The 25,637-nt window shown below is 50.3% G+C and overlaps 9 protein-coding genes across 9 annotated transcripts; 4 read left to right on the top strand and 5 right to left on the bottom strand.

Annotated features, from left to right (window-relative positions):
• Positions 1 to 8,056: 8,056 nt before the first annotated feature.
• On the bottom strand, positions 8,057 to 9,335 carry N7539_005102 (nitronate monooxygenase; the record flags this gene model as incomplete). The annotated part of the gene is made up of 3 exons (XM_056934704.1): positions 8,057 to 8,849; positions 8,953 to 9,214; positions 9,323 to 9,335. The coding sequence occupies 3 exons, from the start codon at positions 9,333 to 9,335 to the stop codon at positions 8,057 to 8,059; spliced, it is 1,068 nt and encodes a 355-aa protein (XP_056789898.1).
• A 1,323-nt stretch (positions 9,336 to 10,658) lies between these two features.
• Positions 10,659 to 12,198, top strand: N7539_005101 (folic acid synthesis protein; the record flags this gene model as incomplete). Its single annotated transcript, XM_056934703.1, has 3 exons — positions 10,659 to 10,883; positions 10,944 to 11,152; positions 11,217 to 12,198. The coding sequence occupies 3 exons, from the start codon at positions 10,659 to 10,661 to the stop codon at positions 12,196 to 12,198; spliced, it is 1,416 nt and encodes a 471-aa protein (XP_056789897.1).
• A 601-nt stretch (positions 12,199 to 12,799) lies between these two features.
• On the bottom strand, positions 12,800 to 13,078 carry N7539_005100 (uncharacterized protein; the record flags this gene model as incomplete). The annotated part of the gene is made up of 1 exon (XM_056934702.1): positions 12,800 to 13,078. One exon carries the CDS (start codon positions 13,076 to 13,078, stop codon positions 12,800 to 12,802), a length of 279 nt encoding a protein of 92 aa, XP_056789896.1.
• A 77-nt stretch (positions 13,079 to 13,155) lies between these two features.
• N7539_005099 (fungal specific transcription factor domain-containing protein) lies at positions 13,156 to 14,752 on the bottom strand (the record flags this gene model as incomplete). Its single annotated transcript, XM_056934701.1, has 2 exons — positions 13,156 to 13,962; positions 14,021 to 14,752. Coding segments are annotated over 2 exons (1,539 nt in total), but the record flags the coding sequence as incomplete, so codon positions are not given.
• An 817-nt stretch (positions 14,753 to 15,569) lies between these two features.
• N7539_005098 (putative iron-regulated transporter) lies at positions 15,570 to 17,430 on the top strand (the record flags this gene model as incomplete). The annotated part of the gene is made up of 5 exons (XM_056934700.1): positions 15,570 to 15,924; positions 15,980 to 16,149; positions 16,217 to 16,256; positions 16,319 to 17,079; positions 17,140 to 17,430. The coding sequence occupies 5 exons, from the start codon at positions 15,570 to 15,572 to the stop codon at positions 17,428 to 17,430; spliced, it is 1,617 nt and encodes a 538-aa protein (XP_056789894.1).
• A 386-nt stretch (positions 17,431 to 17,816) lies between these two features.
• On the bottom strand, positions 17,817 to 18,889 carry N7539_005097 (Kelch repeat protein; the record flags this gene model as incomplete). Its single annotated transcript, XM_056934699.1, has 2 exons — positions 17,817 to 18,655; positions 18,724 to 18,889. The coding sequence occupies 2 exons, from the start codon at positions 18,887 to 18,889 to the stop codon at positions 17,817 to 17,819; spliced, it is 1,005 nt and encodes a 334-aa protein (XP_056789893.1).
• A 1,857-nt stretch (positions 18,890 to 20,746) lies between these two features.
• tim21 lies at positions 20,747 to 21,663 on the top strand (the record flags this gene model as incomplete). The annotated part of the gene is made up of 4 exons (XM_056934698.1): positions 20,747 to 21,001; positions 21,085 to 21,287; positions 21,365 to 21,419; positions 21,478 to 21,663. The coding sequence occupies 4 exons, from the start codon at positions 20,747 to 20,749 to the stop codon at positions 21,661 to 21,663; spliced, it is 699 nt and encodes a 232-aa protein (XP_056789892.1).
• Positions 21,664 to 22,595: 932 nt separating this feature from the next.
• N7539_005095 (ADP-ribosylation factor GTPase-activating protein) lies at positions 22,596 to 24,347 on the top strand (the record flags this gene model as incomplete). The annotated part of the gene is made up of 5 exons (XM_056934697.1): positions 22,596 to 22,661; positions 22,765 to 22,900; positions 22,980 to 23,163; positions 23,237 to 23,943; positions 24,001 to 24,347. The coding sequence occupies 5 exons, from the start codon at positions 22,596 to 22,598 to the stop codon at positions 24,345 to 24,347; spliced, it is 1,440 nt and encodes a 479-aa protein (XP_056789891.1).
• Positions 24,348 to 24,869: 522 nt separating this feature from the next.
• On the bottom strand, positions 24,870 to 25,379 carry N7539_005094 (phosphatase YCH1; the record flags this gene model as incomplete). Its single annotated transcript, XM_056934696.1, has 2 exons — positions 24,870 to 25,180; positions 25,265 to 25,379. The coding sequence occupies 2 exons, from the start codon at positions 25,377 to 25,379 to the stop codon at positions 24,870 to 24,872; spliced, it is 426 nt and encodes a 141-aa protein (XP_056789890.1).
• Positions 25,380 to 25,637: the final 258 nt, after the last annotated feature.

Here is a 25,637-nt window from a genome sequence, read left to right as displayed (position 1 = left end):
TGGCACTTGCTCGATGGGGCCATCCAGACATCCGACAAGCAGCGTGCCAATCATGACCTCGGCTCGGCGCTGGCTCCACTCCGTGTCGACTGCGATACCAATCACGGGGACGAAGACAGCTTCCGCAGCTTATCGCCAGCCCCGGTTTCGTCGGTGCTGCCACGCCTCTCGCTTCCTCGTGGGCACCACAGGCGACCAAACCGCACGGCGCACGCACAAACCGGTCGAAAGCACCACCGGTCGGGGCGGCTGATGTCTCGATAAGGGCACCCCGTCCTCTCATTACCGATTGGGGAGGAGGAACTGGGACGAGATACGAGGGGAGATATGCTCTGATAGCGACGCGTCTCCGACGGGGTCGACGATCGTCGCAATTTGTCTGACTGGCTCTATTATCACACAGGATGGGTGACCCTCCCCCCCTGTTGCTACTACAGTACGGTGAGATTGTGAGCCGAACGAGTCCCTTTGACACATTCTTCACTACCTTTAGTTAGCCCCATAATTGAGTGATTGATAGTCGTACCCTGATTTCCTGAAGTGGGGAGTTGAATCGGCATTATTTGCGCTTCTCGTCTCATCCGGGATTCCCTCCCCCGCAAAGATACCCCGATAGCAGCTGTGCATCGGCTTCGAGCTTCCTCAAGCCTCGACGAGTTGAGGTGGCTGCATCTGTGATGCAATGATTAGTGCGGAGGCCGCCGACTAGCAAAGCTTGACTCGCGGGGGCTGCATGCATCACTAGACCTGTACCGAAGGACTCGCCATCATGTGCGGCACGACCTGAAAGATTCCCTGACATCCGTCCGCAGGCAAACTGTCTCCAGGGGGCCTGATGCCGCAACTCAATTTGCTGGGAACAGTCTGTCGTTGCGGGCACAAGTGATACTAAAGCGTTTTCTGATAGTGCTATCTGATACGATTAGGTACCTTGGTGTTGACTCATTGAGTACTACATGACTGACTTAGTAGATACTGTACCTTGGTATTGACTCATTAAGTACTACTAACTTACTACTAGGTAGGTACCTAAGTATTGACTACTGAGTACCTCGAGTACTTACTAAGTTACCAGTAGTAAGGTACCTTATTCAGTTGACTGACACACACGCACACAGCGTTGATTGGAGAAGTGCCCCTCGTACCTTGACAATTTGAGATGTACAGGTACACCCACCAAGGCCACGGTCGGTTTGGACTTTGGACCAGTGCGTTGGTGTCAAAGAAAGATGGTCGTAGGGTCAAATGGTCAATTGCGTCAGTCAAGGTACATGCGGAACTGACCGCCCAGACAGCCATCATGATCACCACAGCGGATGAACTACAGGACTACTATCCCCCAAAGAGCAGTTCTCAGCTCTCTCCCACAAGACATCAACAACGCTAGTCCTCCGCATCTCATCAACCCCGGATTCTCGCTGGAAGTTTGGGTGAGGTTCATGAGCCACGATGGCCCTTCTCCCCTCCCGGTCAACCTAATCCAAGGCGGGGATGTTCATCCGCACCGCCATTGGTGTGCATATCCTGCATGCCCAGACTTCCATGCAAGGCTAAAGTTCTGGCTGAAAGCTTGACCCAATCACTGTCATCCCGCATCTTGGACATACCTCATCGAGGCAACTGCGGGCCAGTGCGGAGATAGCGACCATCGTCCCTCGTTGCAAGGTCACTCTCGCGGCTCTTCACTCCTACTCTGCACGCTGCGGTCTCCATGCGATAAGCTCGGGACTGTACTCATCAGCCCGAAACTCGACGACGCGGGCAATCTCTCCTCAATCTGATTTGCTGCGGAGGTCTCCGAAAGCGCAGCTCTGCGTGACTCCTGTATCGGAGCTGACGGGCGAGACTTGCACTCGTGGATTCGCTTTTCAACCTTCATTGTTGGCACCTGGTCTCAAGGACTTGCAAGGGCGTGAGAGCGAGCCTATCATCTCGTTGGCTCTGTCTTTCTTCGTTCTCCCGTCTTCCTTGTGGTTTGGTGCACAATTCATCCACCATCCGTCTGTTCAGTGATGCATCTACCTCCGGTAGCGAGCCTTCATCCCTGAATGCAACGCCTCATCAGCAAAGTCAGAGGCCCAGAACCTAGTTTCCCTTTCAACCAAAGATGATTACCCTCGTCGTTACCGTCGCCGAGGTAGTCGACCACACGAGGAACAAGCATCCCAAGTGAGCAGCTGAGAGCAGCGGCTCGGTGGTCCAGCTCGTCCCCCTCCGACACCACTCACTCCTGGGTGTCGCGGGGAGCTATCTCCCAACAAGGACTGTTCTCCATCAAAGCCCAGCCATGAAAGCCCAGCCATGAAAGGCGCTCCAGACCGCAGAAGAGCGTCATCGACGTCTTGCGAGTCCGTCCTCCAGAGTCGATTCTCCCATATAGTCGAGTGTGTTGGCAGCTTCATGTAGAATCAGTCTTGCGAAGGAAAGACAGGGGTGTGCTTGATCCTGGTCATTGCGCGGCCTTATGCTGCCCCTCGGATCGCTTCGCCTCTTCTCAGAGATATGAATGTCGACCCCATTGTTGTCGGGTCGATGTCTTGCCCATAAACTGGTATGGTACTGTTGGTCTTGATGGCTTTGTCTCCGGAAATTCCAAGAAACTTATCGAGCCTCGCTAGAAGCTATCACGGGCATACGGCTCTCTGTCTCTTTCTCTAGTCTGGGCATCGTCTTGAATAACGCACATGCATCTTTTTTCCGACTGCTCATTCCACATGCGAGAACAGGTATCCATCGTAGAACAATAATCTTTCGCGTGAAATCTCCCGTCCGAGGTCAACTGCTTGGCTAGAAATCGACCTGGGGGCGCTAGGCTTCATATCGAGCCACGACTTCGACACTTGGAGAATACACACGCTACGTTGACCTTAGATGAGTGTAAGTGAGATACGATCAAGGTCCAGTTGGCAGTTTGACGTTGAGCTTCACCGTGCCCCAAAGCTGGTAATCCTGCCGCGTTCCAGAGGCCACCGTGGCTCACGATGGGGCAACTTCCGCAGTACATACTTAGGTGTCACCGTCTTCACGGTCAGATGATTTCGATTCGGACTCCGAGGATTCGCTCCATTCCTCGTCCTCGTCAGAGCTCGACTCGCGGGTGTTCGCATGGTACGCATCGCGAGAATGTCCGTTGCGGCGATTCTTTTTCTTCCGATCGTCATCTCATTTGGCTGGTCGTGTGGTGCGAGTTTATTGTATGCTGCTTGTGCCTGAGTAGTGTTTGTTGTCGCCTCAGGTAACCATGAGCCAAAATGATATGGCTGTTTTGATCGGGTTTGACCTCATCTCTCAATGGAATCTGTTGCATAATCGGTAGAATAAGCCTTGGGCAGTCCATTTATCAAGGAACTTATTACATCGAGATATAGTGTTAGGCTTCGGGAATTCCATTCTGGAATACCGGGCTCCAGGTGCTCGTGCAGTGCTCTCCCCGTTTATCTCCAGCGGCACTCCAAGCACAAATATATAACCGCACTCGTGCAGAAATTCCACCCAAAAGAGTATTTGTCTTCACAGACGGGATCCGTCATCAACTCCAGGTACCGGGTCTACAATTACAAAAGACAAGGAATCGGGTGGATAGCTCCCGCATCTCGCCATAAATTGTTCTTCTGTGTTTCCCGGGCTGATCCTTTGTCTGGGTTTCGTCCATGTATTGAGGCTCTACCCCCGTCTGTGGCGGGACACATTGCTGATAGATAGGATTTGACCGAGTCCGGATATATCAAAGGTCCAAAAGAACATGGATCCAGTATACTACACTACACGCTCGGTACACACTACATCACCAATAGCACCTTACGTTGCACTGGACGGCTACAGTACCTATCCCGTCCACGGGCTTCCATATTCGAGGCATGAGGAAACAGCCATCGGATGTTAAAATAGCGGCAACTTGATTAACCTAGTGGGTCCCCGAGCTTTTGACTGGAAGCTTTGCCATGTATCTACAGAGCCCCATACGTGCATTTTTTCGTCCCATGTCATTATGTACGCAACGAGTTAGGCATATCTCGAGGAAATTCACGCAGAATGAACCTATGGTATGTACGACAGTACAAGGCAGGTATGAGGAGATGAGTTGTCAGGTACTAGTTTATGGATTACGACGAGTGGGACAGCGTGTTGTAGCACGCAGCCAGGGCATCACAAATGGACTTGAGTGATGAATAGTCTACAGTAAATCGATGTTTCTGTATTTGAACCGATTTCTGGTATCTCTGATTAATACTGAGATCTTTATTCTGCGTGGCCTTGCAAATTGACTGTCTCATAAACATCGTCCAGATTGGTTCGATGTGGTGAGCCTTGTCATTCAATACTTCCTCGGCGCCAAGAGTCCAATATCAAAACCAGGTCTGCACGATACAACCGCCACGAAAGTAGGCTCACATATCACAATTTGCAAGTCTGTCTGTCTGATGTTAAGGTCTTCATGGCCCCAAGCCATGTCCCATCTGATGGGACCCTCCCGTCTCGCCCAATATCAGGGACACCGGCAGAATCAACAACAGAATCTTCCAGCGAGGCAAACACAATCACATGCTCCAGACACGTCCCAGGAGGCAGACACAAACAATTTCCTCTTCAGGATATCAACAACAATAGAAGCGAGAAGAAAGCAAACATCTCGCTTCTTCACTAGTGCAATTTCTGGCCTCTGGAAAAATTATAAATACTCCCTCCTCCCCCCCTTCTTCCTCTTCTTTTTCTTTTCCTCTTCATCACTCTCTTCACAACATCATCTCATCTTTCTATTGTATACATTCCTCTTCTTGCGCCTTTTACCTACTGCGCATCTTATCTTCCTACCTTCTTACCTCTTTGCGCCTCTTACCTCTTTGCGCCTCTTACCTCTTTGCGCCTCTTACCACTTGCGCCTCTTACCACTTACTCCTCTTACCACTCGCGCCTCTTACCACTTGCGCCTCTTACTTCTTGCGCCTCTTGCGCCTTTTCCACTTACTTCTTCTTCCTCTTCTTCCTTCTTCTTCTTTTTCTTTATCCTCTCCCTCCTCCTTCTTACGCCTTCTCTTCTTCTCTTACTCCGTCCACCCCTTCTTCCACTTCTCACCCTTTGTCTTCCTCAGTGAACAGGCGTCATGTACTCACGTACATGTCAGGACAAATTCACTGAGCCACGCACTGGGTGTCTCAACAACAACAACAACAACAACAACAACAACAACAACAACAACAACAACAACAACGACTACCTCCCACATACCTCCTCTTCCTCTTCCCACTCTTTGCCTTCCTCAGTGAACAGGCGTCATGTACTCACATACATGTCAGGACAAATTCACTGAGCTACGCACTGGGTGTCTCAACAACAATGACCTTCCAAACTACCTTCCGATTACTCGTTCGACCACTTCACCCTCTGCTTCCCTCTCTGAACAGGCGTCATGTATATCGATACGTGTCAGGACAAATTCAGTGAGAGGAGGATTGGGAGTTTCAATAACTACGTTCCGCTTCCTCGGTCATCCCGCCTCGATTACCACGCTCGTTCATTTCCACCATGGCACTCTTGACTTCATTCACTGAACAGGCGTTGTGTATTCACATACATATCAGGACAAATTCAGTGAGAGAAGGATTGAGTGTTTGAACAACAACCTTACGCTTCCTCAATATTCCCACCTCAATTACCACGCTCGTTCATTTCCACCATGGCACTCTTGACTTCTTTCTCTGAACAGGCGTTATGTAAACAATTACATATCAGGACAAATTCAGTGAGACAAAGATTGAGTGTTCCAACCACCACCTTACCTTTCCTTGTCGCTCCTACCTCGATCACTTCGCTCGTTCTTCTCCCCCACGACACCCTTTGCTTCCCCTCAGTAAACAGGCGTCATGTGCTCACATGTCAGGACAAATTTACTGAGCTACGCACTGGGTCTTTCAACAAGAACAACTACTACTACCACCTCCGATTTTCAACAACAACCACCTTCCAATTGCTCGTTTTACCGCTTCGCTCCCTACTTCTCTCTCTAAACAGGCGTCATGTATTCTCACACATGTCAGGACAAATTTTTTGAGAGAAGAATTGGGCATGTCGACAAGCACCTTACATTTCCTCATTACTCCTACCTCGATTCCGCACTTCAAATTCCACTACGTCAACTTTTGCTTCCCTCTTTGAACAGGCGTCATGTAGATCAACTACATGTCAGGACAAATTCAAGAAGGCAAGCATCAGTTGTCTCGAAAAAACCACGCTATCGATTCTTCACACTTTTTTCACCGCTCCTCGCCGGCGCTGTCAGCCCTCAACATTAATCATCTATCTATGATACAACCTTAAATCACCATAATACAACTTCAAACAACATCACACAATTCCAAACAACATTATACAACCTCAACCACCCTCATACAATTTCAAAATCATCATACAACCTCATCCACAATCAGACAACCTCAACCACCATCATACAACCTCAACCACCATCATACAATTTCAAAATCATCATACAACCTCAACCACCATCATACAATTTCAAAATCATCATACAACCTCATCCACAATCAGACAACCTCAACCACCATCACGTAACTTCAAACAACATCATACAGCCTCAACCACCATCATATAAGCTCAATCATCACATAAATCCAAACACCATCAAACAACTTCAACCACCATCATACAACTTCAAACAACATCATACAATCTCATCCACAATCAGACAACCTGATATCACCACCATACAACTTCAAACAACATCGCACAATTTCAAACAACATCATACAATCTCAACCACCATCACATCTCCAAATTTCGATTTCCGCGAAATAAAAAAGAAAAAGACAAGGAAGAAAAAGGCAGGAGAAAACATACAAAGCAGGCTTTCAAAAACAGAACAACAGCCTCACACCTCGTTGGCAACCTCAAGACCACATCAATCCTCTTCTGTATGAACATCTCGAGCCCCATGTCAGCCACAGCACCATTCACTCCGCAGGCTCCCGCGATTGAACGCCTTGCTCCAACTCAAATTCTCAAAAGAAACATCATCTGACTCCAGAAACAACATTCTCATGCTCACCACGAGTTCATCTCTTTGAACTCTGCGATCAATAAACAACGCTTTCCGCACTACTCCATTATTTCACCTGACCTTGCGCAAACTACAGCGCTTCACAATCACCATCTGAGATTCGACGTCAGGCACTTCTCGACACATTCAACCCTCTACTACTGTTTGACTGCCTTCTTTCACTTGCCTTTCGAATCCGATGTATCAATCATCCCCATTTTACATCTGAAAGAAACAACTTCATCTTCCATTGATCTCTCTGAAGCCGCAAGAACTCGCCACTTAGTTACACGCTCCTCAAATGCAACCTCATCCACTCTTCACTCATCTTCTTGTCGTCTCAATGGTGATCAACAACCATCTCGTTGACCGCATTGCAAATCTATGGCCGTTATTGAGCAGCACAGAGTCACTCCCACTATCCTGTGCCTTCACATTCAAGCTCAACCCCATAAGCTCCGCCCTCGACAAGACACTATGACAACATTTCCATTCCCCCAAGGCAGCCAATCATTCTTGGCCATCCACACGAGTCAGTCACACAACGAGATCCGACTTCATATTACTGAGAGCTTTGAGACTTTCCAGAAACATGATTCGATTATATTCATCATGCGACGTCACCTCCGCATAGTTGACTTCTCCGGCGGCTTTGAGAGGGTTCAATCCAAAGATTGAATCATGTATTGAGAATATCACGTCAGCTACCCAGATTCACGCAATTTCTTTTCTCGATGTTTCCGTTCTTTGATCGATCTAGATGAGTGTACATGTCTGTAATGTTTCTCGTGCGATGTAGTTGACAAGCGTTGAGATCCAGCTTGCCCCGCTTGTCTGCTTGACTCTAAATGCACAGTACTGATAGCATGTTTTACTGATTCTCCAGACTTATGCTTGACTTGCTCTTGAAAATTTTCCAATTGACGCCGCAAGGTGTATGCATCGCGGAAGAAGAACTAGATCAAATGGGGAACCGAACAGGGGAGGAAGGGGGGAATCATTATTTACAACTTGGCAACCATCTGGTTACCCTTCTTAATCAGAGCAGCGGCATCCGTGACAAGCTCGTCAACAATAGCCTTGGCCGACTTCTTCTCGTTCACAACAGCAGCAACCTTGCCCATCAGGAATGGACGGGCATTGTCGAGGGTCTCATCGTCAACATCATCGGGCAAGTTCTCAAAATCGTGCTCGACGGGAATGATACCCTGGGCAGTAAGCTTCTTAATCTCGTCTTGGCGGTTCTCCTCCCAGTTGCTGATATAAGCGTTCTTGCGAACACGCATGGGACGACCAGTGAAGATGATGGTACGGATGTTATCCTCAAACCCAGCAGTGCGGACAGCCTCCTGGTGAGCGACGGGGGCGCCGGCCTCCTCGGACAGAATGAAACGGGTACCGATCCAGACGGCGGAAGCACCCAGCATAAGGGCGGCCGCGACAGAGTTGCCGTTGTACAGACCGCCGGCGGCGACGACCTGGACGGGCTGGCCGGTCAGCGGGCTCTTGCGACCCTGGACCAGCTTGGCGACCGTGGGGATCAAGATGGTGGTGGGGACGTCGCCGGTGTGACCGCCGCCCTCACCACCCTGAGCGCAGATGATGTCGACGCCGACGTCGAGCGCCTTCTGCACGTGCTTGGGGTGACCGATCATGTTCATGCAGAGGATACCGGCGGCGTGGAGTCTCTCGACGACGGCCTTGGGGGGAACACCGACGGCGGAGACGAAGAGTTTGGCGTTGCTCTCGATGATGATGTCGACCAGCTCATTGAGCTTACCCTTGGTGTAGTCGTAGCTGAGGAAAGACGAGGAGAAAGAGGTGCCGTTAGCGTTACGGTCACTATTGATCCTCGTTCGGTGCGAGGCAGCATGGGAGTCTTCATTGTCACGTCACTTACTTGGTCTTGCGGGCACTGCCACCGACCTGGGGCAGCAAAAGATCCACACCGAAGGGGGCGTTCTTGTCGTTCAGGTAGCTCTTGAGCTCGGTAACCTGCTCGCGGAGCATCTCCGGGGTGTAACCGACACCACCAATGACACCGAGACCGCCGGCATTGGTGACGGCAGCGGCCAGCTTGGGACCAGCAGCCACGTTCATACCAGCCAGCAGAACTGGGTGGTTGATCTTGAGAAGATCAGTGATGGGAGTGCGAATAACCTCTGTCATACATTATGATCCATGTTAGCGCTGGTCATTGACAAAATGGAGGCCCAGATGGACCACAAATCGGGGGAGGAAGTCATGATCCTATCGGGGAGTGAACTCACGTGGAGAAGCCATGATGGTCTGCTATGGAGGGTTTGATATGGGTCAAATCAAGGGGAAGAGAAGGCCAAATCTGGGGAACAGATCGATCTCTAAATAACGGGCGGTCCTCGGCCTGTCACGGTGTCACAGACCTCTTTTGCAGTGTAATGCCTCGGCCCCGGCATGCCCAGAGTCGCAGCTCTCCTCTTGCCGGACACGCTTAACCCGGTTGGGCTTAGCAAGGGCGGGGTTCAGTTCCAGGTTTCAGCAAAAGGATGATCCAATTGTAACATAAGGCGGTCTGTCTCCTGAATTGTGAGGCAGTCAATTCACTTGGACAATGCGGGGAATGCGATCAATTGTCTAAATGAGGAAGTGGAAGTCGACTTATGCGTGTAGATAGCATGGATGAACTGCCGTACATCTTCTGTCCAATCCACTGCTTCATGTATGTGAACATGCGGTCATCACATTCTCAGAAATACCTTACTTTGATTGCAATGAGCTTCGGTGAGGCGACGCCCCGCCTCGACTCCTCGAAAATGATCACCTCAGCACCTGCCGCTGATCGAAGCCGGCACGTGTTCTGTAAGCCTGAGAATTGAGGCCATAAGATAGCCAGTTCTTCAGGCATCAAAGGACGTCAACCTTGCCGGAGACCTTCATCCGAGAGAGTGGTGCATGCGAGTGTTCCGAAGTACTCGTTCAACCTAGATCGAGAGAACAACTTTGTGTGAACATTGAGATCTTCTTCACCTCCGTACTAGTTGTCGTGATTCAGGGTCGTGAATTTACCGACGGCTCGAGGTTCAAGAATGTTCATCTCTGCTGGGGTGCGTTCGTCCAACTTATGGCGATCTGTGCGACCGGCGTGCTGCTTTCCGCCCTCTTCATTGTCTGCGGGAGCCTCGACGCTAAGTAGCCGGGCATTTTCTCGCTCAGAAGCAGGGAGGTAAGTGACAAATTATGTGCATTCATGGGAAATTCTTTCCTTGTTGGCCAGACATTGATGTTCCGCTCTGAAGTCTGTCCAGTTCATGTCCAGTCCCGAGTCCAAGTGAGTCAGTCCCGTTACTTTTTCCCCACGACCTTATCGATCATGTTATCGGCATGGCGTCAGGAAAAAAAAAAAGAAAAAAAAGGAAAAAAAAAATCGCCCCCGCGATCGTGTCTGGAGATTTGAGATTTTGAACCCCCGTGAGGATGTGCCAAGTGCAGAAATACTAAGTTAATACAGAAACCCTCCAGACGAGACGTATATTTTCTGCATCTGTTCTGGACAGGAATGCGAATCTAAGCTGTGTTCCTGCGCTGTCTAGATCTCAAGTACCCGCTCACACATTCTCCAGCGGAACGATGCCGCACCAAGAGTCCACGGCGTACCCAGTCCGTAATGGATGTCAAACCCACCGTGCATTTATTGCACTGGGAAGCAATATGGGTAACCGGGTCGAGATGATTGAAAAGGCATGTCTTGAACTGGATGAAGCAAATATCAAAGTCTTAAGAACGAGCTCGCTTTTTGAGACGACGCCAATGTATGTGCTGGATCAAGACACGTTCATCAATGGAGTCTGCGAGGTAAGAAGATCGATGTTGCATTTTCCCTCATATGCCCAAGCTCAGCGAACTGGAAAATAGGTCGAGACGCATCTCTCGCCGATGGAGCTTCTGGATGCAGTGCAATCCATCGAGAATGCACTGGGTCGAAAGAAGTTGATCGACAAGGGCCCACGCTCAATTGATCTGGATCTCTTATTGTACGACCGGGAAGTGTTCGAGAACGAACGACTGAGTATTCCACATAAGCTGATGCTGGAGAGAGACTTTGTCCTTCGGCCACTCTGCCAGTGCGTCTCCTCCCAGCTTTTCCCTCGAACAACAAGTCAATTTTTTTGCCCTAACCACCTGCAGATTGATCCCACATGAACGACCACCTCATTCAAAGTCTCACACGCCGACTTACTTGGAGCATTTGAAAGCTCTTCCGCCACCAGAGCCCACTCCTCACTCAACCACACCGATCTCGGCAAGCTTCCCTTCGCTCCATGCTACCGATCCCACTCGCAACACGCATGTGATGGCCATTCTCAATCTGACGCCTGACTCCTTCTCTGACGGAGGCGTCCATTCCCCAACTGACATGAGCAAACTGACCGAGACGGTCCGCAAGTTCATCGCGTCCGGTGCCACCATCATCGATGTCGGAGGCGAGAGCTCTCGCCCCGGTTCCACTCCCGTTGGCGCAGACGAGGAGATCGCCCGTGTAGTTCCAGTAATTGCCCACATCCGCAAAGCTATTCCAGAAGCTGCGAAGATTGCCATCAGCATAGACACCTACCGCGCGCGCGTAGCCGAGGCAGCCTGTGCCGCCGGCGCCGACATTATCAACGACATCTCCGGCGGCCTGTTAGACCCGGACATGCTCGCCACGGCTGCTCGTATCGGGAAATCCATCATTTTGATGCACATGCGCGGAACACCACAAACAATGACAGGCCTCGCATCATACCCTAACGGCGTGATCCCCGAAGTTACCGCCGAATTGCGAGAGCGTATCGCCGCTGCCGAAGCCGCCGGTATTCGGCGATGGAGAATCATCCTCGACCCGGGCCTGGGCTTTGCAAAGAACCAACCACATGATCTGGAGATTCTCCGCAAACTTGATCGACTGAAGACGGCAGAAGGTCTGGAATGCTTCCCGTGGCTGATGGGCCCCAGTCGGAAAAGATTCATCGGTCACATCACTGGAGTGAAGACGCCGAGGGAGCGCGTCTGGGGCACCGCTTCAACAGTCACGGCAAGTGTCGCTGGCGGTGCTGATATTGTGCGAGTTCACGATGTGCATGAGATGTGGCAGGTGACAAAGGTTGCTGATGCGATTTATCGAGCTTGAACGGGTCTCGCGCGTCCGTTTTTATGGTGGGAGTTGGCGTTCGTGTTGGCCTTTGGCTATCTTCATTTCGACTTCTTGGTTCGTCTATTCTTTATTTCAACATTGCATCATTGGGCGACTTTTCGTATTATATTCCATTTCATCATGGAGTTACTGGATGAACAGTCCATTTCTGGAGCTTCACTGCTGGAAACATGTGTTTGACTATCAAGCGGATTTTGGAAGTATTGTTGTCTATGGTAAATGATTCTTGTGGCAAGAGAAGCCTTGGAAATATTAATCGCTAACGTCCCAAGACTTCCATACAAATAAAGCGCTTGAATAAACACACCTGAAAACACTAGCGAAAGCTTTCGACGCGCATAATAAACTGATCGTATTCATAAATAAGAGGTGAAACTATAGTATAGCGAGCATTCAAATACAGATTATAGAGTTTTCAAAGGCGAAAGAGAACTGCTCGTTTTAAGTGTCCTGAGAGTTAAAGACGAAGGGAAAATCGGGAGCACTGAATGGAAACAGCTTCTTGTAACGAGTTTCTCATTACAGTAGGTGAGTAGGCAGCCAGTTGGCTTATGATGAGAAACTATGGTAGATATACCTACACCAACGCTTGCTCCGTCTGATCACTTTCCTTATCCGCCTTAACCACAGCACTTGATCCCAGCCAGAACAATCTCGTGACGAACTTGTTCAACTCTCGCAGATGTATAATCTCTGCCTTTGTCAGTTCGAGCATGGGCATTTTGCGTATCATGTTGCCAGTTGATGTCAGTACCTCGAGATCATCGCGTGATCGATGGTCTAGCGGGTGGATGACGATGTTGAGGAAGAGCGTCAGCGCAGCCACATGTGCGTAGCTCGTCACGTACCTTTGCATTCTGGTTAGTGAAAGCTCGCTTTTATCGGAAGACATACCCAATGAGGGGACCTGGTAAAGAGCTAGGGAAAGGGAGCTTACTGGAATGCGCCCTGGCCAACCCGATCGATCAAAAATTTCAAGCAGCGGATGATCGAGCGACTTGCTTCCAGGGATATGTCGAAGCTTGAGTGGACAACGGAGTGAAGATTGGGACTGTTCTCGCTGGTCGCATCTTTGCACTTTCGAACAGTCGTGTGCGTGACCGTCATCAGATGCAGATACTCTAATTGCAAAGCCGTGCGCCGAATCATGATCGGAACATCGCCACCAGCCTCATTCGGCAAAGTCTCATCAGAGACAGAAAGCACTGGACGATATTCTTCACGGAAAGAAAGGCGCCAGTCTTCAATGAGCTCATCTATTTCTCGGATATGTTGAAGAAGTTGATTATTTTTTGCACGATTTGCCGCACGCGAGAACAGTCTCTTATAGACTTCCTCTTTCAGTGGCGATATTTCAAGGTCACCAGGTAGATGAGCTCTGAAGAATTGAGAAGGCTTGGGTGGCAATGCCTTCAATGTACCAGTCTCTCGATCGATGATGTGAGCGCATGACTGGAACTCTTCCCAGGGCAGGTAATTGACAGGCACGGCCAAGTCACAGTAGATCTCAGCAAGATAAGGCGGCCTGCCCGTGAACAATGCGACGTTCTTGTCTATGATAAAGGATATCCAGAAGAGCAACTGCATGTGCTGCCAATTTCGGAATGCTTCAATATCGGGCATACCGACTATTATGGGTCGTAGATCACGAGTCCCGCCCAGCTCGCGAATGATGAGGAACGCGATGAGTCCATAGGACGATGCGCCGTGCCAGTGACCGCGAAGCATACTGAGTATTTGCTACGTTGTCAAGTTAGTTTTCAGCCTCTGAGCAGTTTCGCTTGAAGCAATCACTTACTAGCACAATTGCAGCCTCCAGAGTGGGATACGTCCCGTCCGATTTGATTGATTCCAAGAGATAATGTGCTTTTGCCGCATAAATATCCTCGTCTTCGGGCAGGCAGATACGCGGCGCGTTCAGATGAGACTTAAGGGCCAACATGCTGAAGACACATAAATTGGCTGAGACTTGAGCGGTCGAGTAGTGTGGTCCTTTTTGAGGCTCATACGCTTTCTCCACCTGTCTCTTAAACATGATCTCATCGAACACCGGGTACGCAAGCCTAAAAGAGGACTCAATGTAGGCTTTCAGGACATCGAGAACCACAGTCTTGTCCGGTAACTCGCAAAGCGCAGTCAGAGGGAGCGAGTCACCAGGCAATCCAGCAGACAGTTCCTCAATGGGAATGCTGAAATCAGCCGGTGAGACTGGCTGGCCCGTCCTTTGGGAGATCCATTCCAAGCCAGCCTCGGACGACATGGCTATGCCATTGAAATACCAATTGGGACCCCATCGGCATGTATACTGGCTTAGCTCACGCTGACGCGACTTAGCCTGAGAAGCTATCTCAGAATCGCTTCTCTGTTTATGGACAGGTGGAGAATCAGAATTATGAGAAGGATCGCTCTCCTCATCGCACCTGGAAGCTGTCGACTCGCGGTTGCTAATTGCTGATGATTCCTCAGCAGCAATGCAGGCCGACAAGGAACCCTCTAGCGTTTGCACACGCTGGAGGAGACTTTGTATATCACTATGTAGAAGTACAGAGGAAGACTTTAGCATCACCATGCTGGGCTCGAGCACGCCCGGTTTGAGCTCATCAGAGATATTGCTCACCTGCTACGTCTTTTTTTCCGCGGAGCTTCTCTGTCAAAGGTGCATTCAACTCCACGATTCTTGCACCATTGACAAGGGTCATCCGAGTTCTCGAGGATGCATTGGCCCTGTGTCAGATATTGAACATCTTGAAGCATACAGGACTGGGAGGCGAGAGCTTTCAATTCGGAAGGAAGGTAAGTTGACTACCTTTCTCTTATAGCATGCATCGCATGCCTTTTTCTGAGGCGGAGCCGTTTTCTGAGGTGGAGCCTTCTTTGAAGACGCTTTCCGTTTTGGTGGCATTGTGCCTGGACTGAATCCTCGGACGAAAGAATTGCAAGCCCTTTCTCTGGATGAAATGGTAAACAAGTACTGTGTATGTCTGGCGCGTTCCACGCATGTTGAGGCTTCGGAGGTTTCGGAGGCCGCTGTTGACTTCACATGAGAAGAGACGGCGCACGTCACGCGTGTGATTGGTCCCACGGTGGACTTTGGCGGGAAAGGCGATTTTCTTATGGCTCGTGCTCGGTCGACACTCCACTTCCTCAATCAATCTCACAATTTACGAATGCTACTGTTAGCGGACTATGGAACTTGGGAGTCGGGACTGCCGTAGCGAGGAGCTCGTACGGACAATCTTCGCAAGCGGCAATGTTTGATTCCAGCTTAGAATACCTCATACCCCCCGTCGAGTTTGAACAGGCACTTTTCGTCTGACACACCGCACTTTCTTACCGCTTTGAAGATCATGATCGACAGTCGAAGTGAGCAGGCGACTACCGAGGAATGCAGTCCTCTCATCGGAGAGCCCGAACAAGCTGAGGCTCTTATCTCACAGAGGAGCCGAGACTACGACGGCCACTATGGAAACGTTGCACCGAGCATAACATATCGTCTTTATGTGTCTCACTTTTTGTCGACATGGAATTCACGCGTGTTCGAATTCGGCGCGGTCTTGTACTTGGCCACCATCTACCCGGGGACGCTGCTGCCCATGTCTGTCTATGCACTGTCCCGTGGAATGGCAGCAATTGTTTTTGCGTCGGCAGTGGGTAACTACATCGACGTGGGCAATCGTTTGCAAGTCGTTCGATTGTCGATCGGTAAGTGACACGCCACACAGAGACATGTGATCGTAATCGACTGAGTGTTACATAGTGTTGCAGCGGCTTGTCGTTGCTGCCTCCTGCATAGTATTCTATGTTCTAGCAGTGGACACGTCTAAGTCTCAATTGGTCAATTTGTGCCTTCTTGCGATCCTCACAGTGTTGGCCTGCACTGAGAAACTGTGCTCGATCCTAAACATGGTATCCGTCGAAAAGGACTGGGTGAGTTGTCGTGAGAACTCGGCCTGCCAACGATCACTCATGTTTCTGTGCTAACTTCTTCCAACAGGTGGTTGTTATTGCGGGTGACAGCCACGGGGATCTCAGAGGTTCGTATGCTAAACTACCCCAATACTAAGTGTGTGGAAAGCTAACTTGGCCTCGGGCAAAGCTATGAACGCTCAGATGCGACGAATTGACCTCGTTTGCAAACTCCTCGGACCTCTATTCATAGCTCTATTGGACGGTGTCTCCGCGCAGACTGCTATTATCGTGAATTTTTCAATGAACCTGTGTTCAGTGGTTATTGAATACTACTCGATCGCCAAGGTAGCTGTTCAGTTCATTTCATATCTCAGCCGTGAAGCCTTCAAGGGTCATCTTTCTTACCGACTCATGCAGGTGTACTCCGAAGTACCGGAACTACAAGAGCCGAAGGACGCGTCGGTAAATCAACTGAGGACTCCGACACAGGCAAGCTCGAGTCTGCGTGCCGCCTGGGACTCAATTCGCAAGAGTTTTGGACAGTCTATGAAAGACATTACCTCCTACTTCAACCATCACCTTTTTCTCCCATCCTTTGCAAGTGCGCTCCTATACCTCACCGTCCTCTCCTTCTCTGGGCAAATGGTTACATGGCTCTTGTCCACAGGCTTTGATTCCACGCAGGTTGCTGTGGCGAGAACTGTGGCCGTCGCATTTGAGATGTTAGCCACATGGGTCGCTCCGTTCCTCATGGGAAGGATAGGGACGGTCCGCGCTGGCCTGTGGCTGGCAACCTGGCAGATAATTTGTCTAGCAGGCGGATTTGCGATCTTCTGGAGGTTTGCAAATCGGCCGACCGTTTCGGCATCTGGACTCGTGGGTGGCACCATTCTCAGCCGATTAGGCCTCCGGGGCTTTGATCTTTGCGCGCAGATATTGGTCCAGGAGGTAGGTTACTGAATTTCTGTGATGACTGTAATCTGGTACTGATTGGAATCATGTTTCTAGGGAATTGAGGCTGGCGAGAGAGGCTCATTCTCCTCGACCGAGGCTGCCTGGCAGAATCTTTTCGAAATATGCTCATACATTTCCACCATCATCTTCTCTCGGCCTGACCAGTTCGAATGGCCAGCGCTGATTAGCATCATAGCAGTGACTCTCGCTGGAATCTTCTATGCGCTCTATGTGCGTACGCAGCGAGGGCACCTGTTGCACCTCCCTGCCTGTTTGACTCCCGAGCGCCTCCAGAGATCAGGAGAAGGCGTTTTGAACAGAATTTCATCCAGCTCGGACATGTGATGTCTATAACTCTTCAATGAACATGTTTCAACGCAATGATAGTCCGCCTTGCTCAGTGTAATAAACGAACTTCGAACGAACTCGAACGTGGCCGTCCAATGTTTTGAGTAAACGTTTAGATGTATGACGGACTAATCATGTTCCGACCTGAAAATGGGATCTCGACCAGCTGCAGGATCCCTCGAATCGTACTCTTTCCAAAATAGACGGGTTTTCTTCCTTTTGTTCGCTAGGAACAAATATCTACAGCTGGAACCTTGTGAAAAATATTCAAGAGGCACATGCACTACATCGATGGAATATGCTTCTTTTCCAGGATTTGTGTTTTCATTCAAAAAAAAAGTGGTCTTCATAAATTGACAGATAGCTAGTCTATCGTGCACTGATTACACAAATTCCAATTTCCAGAGGTCGCCAAGCCGCTCATTTGACTCTCCCAGCCCACCATGAACAATGACCGCACTCGAGGACATGACATCGGCATCAAACCAGCCTCTGGCGACCGGAGACTTGGTGCCTTGCAGCTCCACGGTTTCCCAATTCTTTCTCTCAAGGTCAAATGCCCACACATCGCTCAACATCTTCCCAGCGCCCTGATGTCCAAGAGAGCTCGGATCCCGCTCTCCAAACAGAGTAACTAAGTACGAGCGACCTCGCACACTGATCGGAAGCAGAGCACTCACGCTCCGAGGCGACGGACCGTGCTCACCATCAGCAGAGTAGACATGTGTCTCCCAGGTGTTACTTTCTGGGGTGTAAATGTCTAGATTTCCGCCCTGCTCCGTCTTCCCATCAAACCCGTTCATCCTGTACAGTTTGCCGTTCGTGAATGCGATCGAGGTTCCGCCGCGAGGCGGCCCAGGCGCAGCTTCGCATTCTCTCCATTCTCTGCGTGAGACGCTGAAAGACCACAGGTCTGACAGTCGGCCTGATTCGGGACATCCGGCGTGGACGTAGAGTGTGTCTTTCCCGTCGCTTGCCATGCAATGATAGCTTCGGGCGGCGGGGACAGCAGTGGATCCGGTCATTGAGGGTTGGATCAGACACCAGCTCGTAGTCGAGGGATCATATTCCCAGATTGAACCCTGCTCGTCGATGGGAGCCATAGCGACGCCACCTCTTCCGGAGAAAAGGTACATTTTGCCATTGAGTGCTGCAGATGCGGTTCCCACGCGCGCAGAGGGCGAGAGGGAAGCTGCGGGCTGGGAAAGTATCTCCGCGGTAGCTGTAAAGTCGAAGTAATTAGCCTCATTCAGTCAATACGGACGTCCTTCTTTTCGGCTTGCATCGTACCATTGTCGTGCAACGTCACGGCGTGGACATCATTGTCTCTCGGCTCACGAGGCCGCAACTCTCCGCCAAAGACGTAGACTCGATCACCAATGACCGAAACCACCTGAGACGAGCGCTGCAGAATCTCGTCATCTTGAAGCTTGTGACACTTGGCAGGGATGGCCATTGCGAGAGACAGAAATAGTCCACTGTATGCTGGTGACCAAAGGGTGGAATGAGATCCTGCTCGTGCTGATTGACGAGAAGATGGTATTGATGTCTTAGCTGCGCGCAAAAGGCTTCCAACTAGGACAAAAAAAGATTGAAGAGGTGTTTTGAATTTGAAGACCTCACGTCCTAGACAAGCAACTCGGTCGCAATAAGTAGTACGCCGCAGCTCCCAGGGTCATCAAACCCACGGCCCATCAGCGTCCAAAGAAGTTGATGTGTATTTGTGGAGGCCTCGGGAGGGTCCAACTTGCAGCAGGTGGCGCGCTCAAGGGACCACTTAGAAAGAGGGAAATCAACTCGTATTCTGGGGTCAGTCGTACGCTAGTCCCAAAGGGGAAAGACCGTCGTTTTCCAAAGCAAAGAGCGGCCTCCGAAACCTCCGAAAGTCCTCAAAGTCAGCAATGACCGCTCAAAGCGATGACTTGAACGTTTTATGATGATCACAGGTTCTCTAACCATATCGACCTCGAATACTGAGATTTTTGCCAGGGCTGATGCCACCACATTCTCCCAGTCAAATCCGTCTGCGGCATCTTCATTGCCAAGTCATTGACGTGGGTGCTCATGTCAGGCAGCAGTCTTCCGCCGGTCTCGTCGACGATGTGAAGGAGAACTCGAGAACTATGCATCGCCGTCGTCAACAACATGCCGGAAGATATGGCTTCAAGAGTGGCCCTTGGAGAACAAGAGGGGTTGCAGTCATGCGGAAGCAACTACTTCAACTGACTGGCACTGCCGCGCTTCAAGTCTCTGTACAGTGGAAGGGAAGGGGAACTCGATTACAGTCCACAGGAACCCGCAAACAGACAGCTGGATGATTTCTGTCCTCGGTGTTATATCTGAGCAAAGAGGCCAGCAGCGGGCAGGTTCTGGTTGCGGTCTTTGAGGCTCAGTATCAGAATTTGTAATCGAGATTTCCTGGGGTGTTAACCTCCTGCTGCGGGTTAGGCATAATATCTTGTCTGACTATGTCCACTCGGTATTCTAGAACAGTGCAGAGGTCGGATGTACTATGTAATAAAAAAAGCAAAGATTCTTTTGGTTCGCACTCACTGGATACTCTTCCAGACCAACGCCGATTTCGAGGAAACTAGATCGGTCAGCTTCGGATATGCCTTGAGCTCATACCCTCTGCTACCCTGACGCTTACATGTCTACTAGCCCGTGTTGTTTGTGCTGTTCAAGGACAAGTTGAATATTGGGTATCTTAAAAGGCACATGCGAAAAAGCCCAATCGCTCTAGAAAGATCAACGGCGAAGTGCGTCATAGGGAGTAATTTGGAGGGGGATCCGAGAGCGATTCAACATTTCAATGCTCACATGACGATCTGTTGGCGACTGATCAATTCTGGCCAGCCGTATTGGATGTAAATATGCTCCTAGTCAGAAAGGCAAGAAGCAGTCATGTTTGGGATAAAGATCATATAGTGCTTCCATATCCAATCAGAAGGCGACTATTCTGCCAGAGGTGAGATCCTCGGGCTGGCGGTGTAATGGCATCTTCGTAATGATTCTCACAGGGAAATGAATCTAGGTGGTTTGATGTAGGTCAAAGACAGACACAAAATTATCATATCTACTTGTAATGTGCGCAATTTTCTTTGCTGACTTTGAGCGCATGACATCACTATATATCAACAATGTTTGTATGGTTTTAGGTACAGATTTTTCCAACAAGAATGCATGACATATCGCGCACGTGAGACTTTCTCCGCTTGCTATCGGCCTTATCGGGGGACCACCGAGTCCCGAATGTAACATGCAGCCAAGAAGAACATCTTCGTTCCAAAAGCAGCCACAATCCACATCCGACATGAACGCGCAGTGTCTACGAACGTTAAAGCCAGCGCTACAGAGCGCTCCGTTGGCATTGCGCCTTACAACACGGCGAGAGCTCGCTCGACACTATGCGACTCAAACTGGTCCACGGCCAAAGCGGAGAAATATCACGGTCTTGTCAGACGATGGTCGATACGAATGGGGTGAATTGAGCGGGCGGGAGAAGGTGTCGCGAGCAACACAGCAGTCCATCAACTTTGTTGTCGTGATTGCTGGTGCTGTTTTGACGGTATGAACACCCATTTTGTGCGCAGCCTTGACGAAGAAAGCAATGAGCTTTCGCGGAATCTTCTTCGACATGATCGCTGACAGGACCTGGAATGTTCTCAGGGCGGAGTATTCTATCTTTTCTGGACAGACGTGGTGTCTCCGAACAGCCGGACATGGCAGTACGAGAAGGCCGTCGAGCGCGTCAAAGAAGATCCCAGGTGTATACAACTTTTGGGCGACCGCAGAGAGATCAGAGCATTCGGAGAAACAACAAACAGCCGCTGGGCACGAAATAGGCCAATTGCGTGAGTTATACTAGAGATGAGACATCAGAAATCTCGGCGACTACATTTCGGGAGGGCGAGCTAATGACGGTGGGCAGTTCCACTATCGAGAAAGACCGGTTGGGCCGCGAGCATCTTCGGATGAACTTTAATGTGCGTATCACTTGCTCTGGTTCGTCTACGAACCCGCTCGATTAACCTCATTGTCTAGGTCGAGGGCCCATTGAATACCGGCGTCGTCTTCGTGCACCTGATGAAACCATTAGACAAGGATGAGTGGGAATATCAGCTTTTGGCGCTGGATGTGAAGGGACATTCCCGAATCATCTTGGAGAAAGCCGCAGAAAAGCCCGGTGTGGCCAGTTCACTGAAGCTTTTTGGTATTCAATGGCGTTGATGCGGGCTTCCATGCCAACATCTGCCGTGAAAGGGTGATTCAGTATTCCGGTTACCAGTTGCCCGTGCGATGGACCTTGCCCAAAGCTGGTGGCTCGACAGAGATGCTCTTCGGTTCTCGCTTTGGCGGGTCCTTTTAGGTGACGTTCGTCCTGTTCTCGGTCCTTGTCTGAGAGGACATGGAATTGTGAGCCTCGCTGGCTTTACTCCAGGCAAGAGTGACTGGCCGTTTCTATTGACGGTCGCTCTATGTTATTCTTCCATTAGCCTGCAATCGTGTCAAGTCGAAAGACAGACTCGCCATCTGCCTTTTCCACGTTGTCAACCGCCTTCAGGATGAAAAGAAATGTCTGAGTCTATCGACGATTCTTTACGTGGGAGCCCGCTAGGGTGCGACACCCCGTACGACGTTCATGCTTCAAGTTATTGTGGAACTTTACATATGCAAATTGTCTGTACGAAATTCGGCTTTGAACTCGGCTTTTCTAAGTCTCCGAGCGAGCGACCAAGGCTGGAAGAGGGTTCTCTCTAGTCCAGTCTCGCCCTGAATGAATCATTCCATCGCGAGAATGAGCTCTTTTGCTTCTAGAAATCCGTATTGCATCCAGATGGATAAAGTTCTCGGCATGAAATTGTAGGATTAGAAGGACCAGCTTTCAGCTTAATGGGTAATATTTAAGTACACATTTCATAGATACAGAATGTCATGTACCATCCTTTCAAACTTGGCTGGGTCTGCCGAGATGATCTCCACCGCCGAAGAGGGCGAGTGGCAGAAACGCAAATTGCCCAAGTGGGCTCTCGGTCCCTTGACAAGGACCACGTTCGCCGTTCCCGATAACTTCATCTCGGCTTCTTTGCTGGTTGCTCAGCTATACTTGCTCTCCACCCCCTTTTTGCCCCTTGTGACAAAGAAGCAATCATCCACCCACGATGAGTGCCTCCAAGGCGCAGTCTCAAAAGATTTTTGAGAAGCTGAAGCTCAAGCCTGCAAACAAGGTATGTGTCACCCCACCAACATCTTATCTGCTGCCCGAAGTCGCAGGTCGCTTGACTCCAATGTGGTCTGGTCACGATCCACTGACATCTTGTTGGCGAGTAGATTTGCTTTGACTGTGGCTCCAAAAATCCAACTTGGTCCTCAGTGCCATTCGGTATCTACCTCTGTCTTGACTGCTCGGCTCATCACCGCAACCTTGGTGTTCATATCTCCTTTGTTCGGTCCACGAACCTCGACCGTACGTCGAATCGGCTCTCACCGTTCCCCAAGTTGGCCACGAATCACTGCAAATTGACTGACTGCTGGATATGGCACAGAATGGCAATGGGAGCAACTTCGAGTGATGAAAGTCGGCGGTAATGAGTCTGCGACGAAGTACTTCCAGACTCACGGTGGGTCAGCGGCACTCTCGAGCAAGGATCCCAAGACCAAGTACACCTCCAATGCCGCGGTTAAGTATAAAGAGGAGTTGAAGCGTCGCGCTGCGCTTGACCAGCAACAGTCAGTTTCCCCCTCTCCTCTACGGGGTGGTATGTCGTGATAGGCGAGAATGTTGACCGTTGGCTTTAAACAGATACCCGGGCGAGGTCGTCATAACAGATATCCCCGCAGGAACTCCATCAGATGGCTCTGCGACACCCGCTGGTGATCAGGATGATGACTTCTTCTCTTCATGGGATAAACCCTCCATCAAGCGGCCCAGCAACCCTCCATCTCGCACCGGAACCCCACCTGTCGTGAGCCGCAACGGCTCCCCTTTCCTGAACGCCGGAACGGGCGCGAACGGTGCTCGCTCAAAGTCTCCCTTGTCCGCATCTGAAGAGAAAGTTGCCTCGCCTGCTCCGACCGCTATTCGCGCAAACTCGGCTGCCCGCAAGACCACCCCGGGCACTGCCGCGAAAAAGGGCAGCATTCTCGGGGCTAAGAAGGCGCCTAAGCTCGGCGCCAAGAAGGTGGTGGCAAGTGAGATTGACTTCGATGAGATGGAGCGCAAGGCCAAGGAGGAGGCCGAGCGCATTGAGAAGCTCGGTTACGACCCCGAAGCCGAGCAGGCTGAAGCCAAGGCGGCCGCCACACCAGCTATCACTGCCCCTACCCCCATTAGCCCGACTCGTGGTGGATTTGGAGCCACCAGCAAGTCGTCCCAAGAGCGTAACTCTGGCGATGTCGAGAGGTTGGGCATGGGAATGAGCAAGCTCGGTTTTGGTCAGGTATCGAAGCCCGCGGCTCCTAAGAAGCTTGGCTTTGGTGCCGTGGGCCCTGCCAAGTCCAACATGGATGGTATGAATCAGTTCTGGCATGAAAGTGCAGAAGGATCACGTGCTGACGTCAGAATAGAGGAAGAACTTGCCGAGGCGAAGAACCGCTTTGGCACTCAGAAGGGTATCTCGTCTGATGAATTCTTCGGCCGTGATCGTTTCGATCCTAAAGCCCAGGCGGAAGCTAAGCAGAGACTGGGTGAATTTGACGGTGCTACCTCCATTTCCAGCAATGCTTACTTCGGCCGACCGGAGGATGATTTGCCTGCAGGCGACGATGGCTATGGAGACCTGGAGAACGCTGCGAAGGACTTTGTCCGTCGATTCGGAATCACCGCTGGCGACGACCTCGAAAATCTGACCCAGCTGGTCGGTGAGGGAGCCACGAAACTCCAAGGAGCCATTCGCAGCTATCTCAACAGCTAAGTGAGAAGCCAAGCCATCCTCGGTCTATACCGGCTTTGGTTGTCTGTTTTCAATACATAGCATTTTTGACGGACCTGTCCCTTCCCGTTGGTCACTTCTCGATTATTCCCCGTGATGCATGATGAAAAATCTCGTGTTTTAGTTCCCAGCTCGCCTGCTTCAGCTACTACCTCTTATCTTCTTGTGCACCAGTATAAGATATGGGCACATGAAATGGACCAGGCAGCCAATTGCTTATTCCTTACACAGCTTTTGCCTCCTTCTATTCCCGCCTGTCCCATGACTTTCACAGGATCAATGGGGGGCGTAAAGTAAATCAGGATCTTCTTATCTTGGGTTTCTCAATTGCGGCTGTCACTGTCTGCTTGATATCATATATCTGATATATAAGGTTGACGATGTTTCTTCCCTTTGAAGCCGTCCACTTGGTTAAATCTGTGAGTTCTTTGCGGGATTGATTCACTGCATGGACGAGACCAAGGATAATTTATAAGCCTCTGATAAGTTCAACTTTCAATTTCTTCAATATTCTCGCCAGATATCAGCGACATAAGCCTCCGTCAATTGCTCATCGTCCCCGTACTTTTCCTGCCACTGAACGAAGCCACCCTCTAAAATGTAAATCTCTTGCTTCTTGCTTTCTTCCTCTCCAAGAGTGCGCTCACGCTCACGGGCATAACGCAGAGCTGCAGAGGGACCACGCTGCTGGCTGAGAGCACAATGGAAAACTACCTTGTCCATGTCCTTGAGGGTGCGAAGAAGCTCAGGAAGACGCACGTCCAAACTGGAGCTCGGTACCCATGTCGATAATTTGATATGTCCACCGATGTGATCTGAATGGTGTAATGAGTATTATAGCAAGACACGAGAGAGAGAGAGAGGACTATTTCTGTCTTTTATTATTGGAATGTTCATACCTGAATCCCGAACATCAACAATTGCTAGTTTGTCGGCTGGAGTCTTTGAGCGAAGGAGGGCCGAGAGGGCATCGCGGCTCATGCGTGGTAAAGTTGCGATGGATATGGAAGACATTGTTTATGTGCAATATTCAAATATATATGGGCTGACTGACGAACAATTTGTCTGTTCCTGGTTGCCCCGCTAAAATCCTATCAAAGCTATGCTCCGATGATATCCATGCATGCGACTCGACTCGATTGGGGGCACTGTGTACGTTCACGTGATCTCTAATTTCTCCCGATTTTCCCAGCAACCCGCCGGCGCTCCGCACGACCAGCATCTGTTTACGCGCAGTTCAACCTCAGATCTTGCGGAGCATTTTCTGAACCT

Source organism: Penicillium diatomitis, assembly GCF_028827545.1.
Source record: "Penicillium diatomitis strain IBT 30728 chromosome Unknown utg000005l_segment0_segment0, whole genome shotgun sequence".
NCBI lineage: Eukaryota > Fungi > Ascomycota > Eurotiomycetes > Eurotiales > Aspergillaceae > Penicillium > Penicillium diatomitis.
The sequence above is the reverse complement of the archived record's forward strand: the minus strand, read 5'-3'. Positions and strand labels throughout refer to the sequence as shown.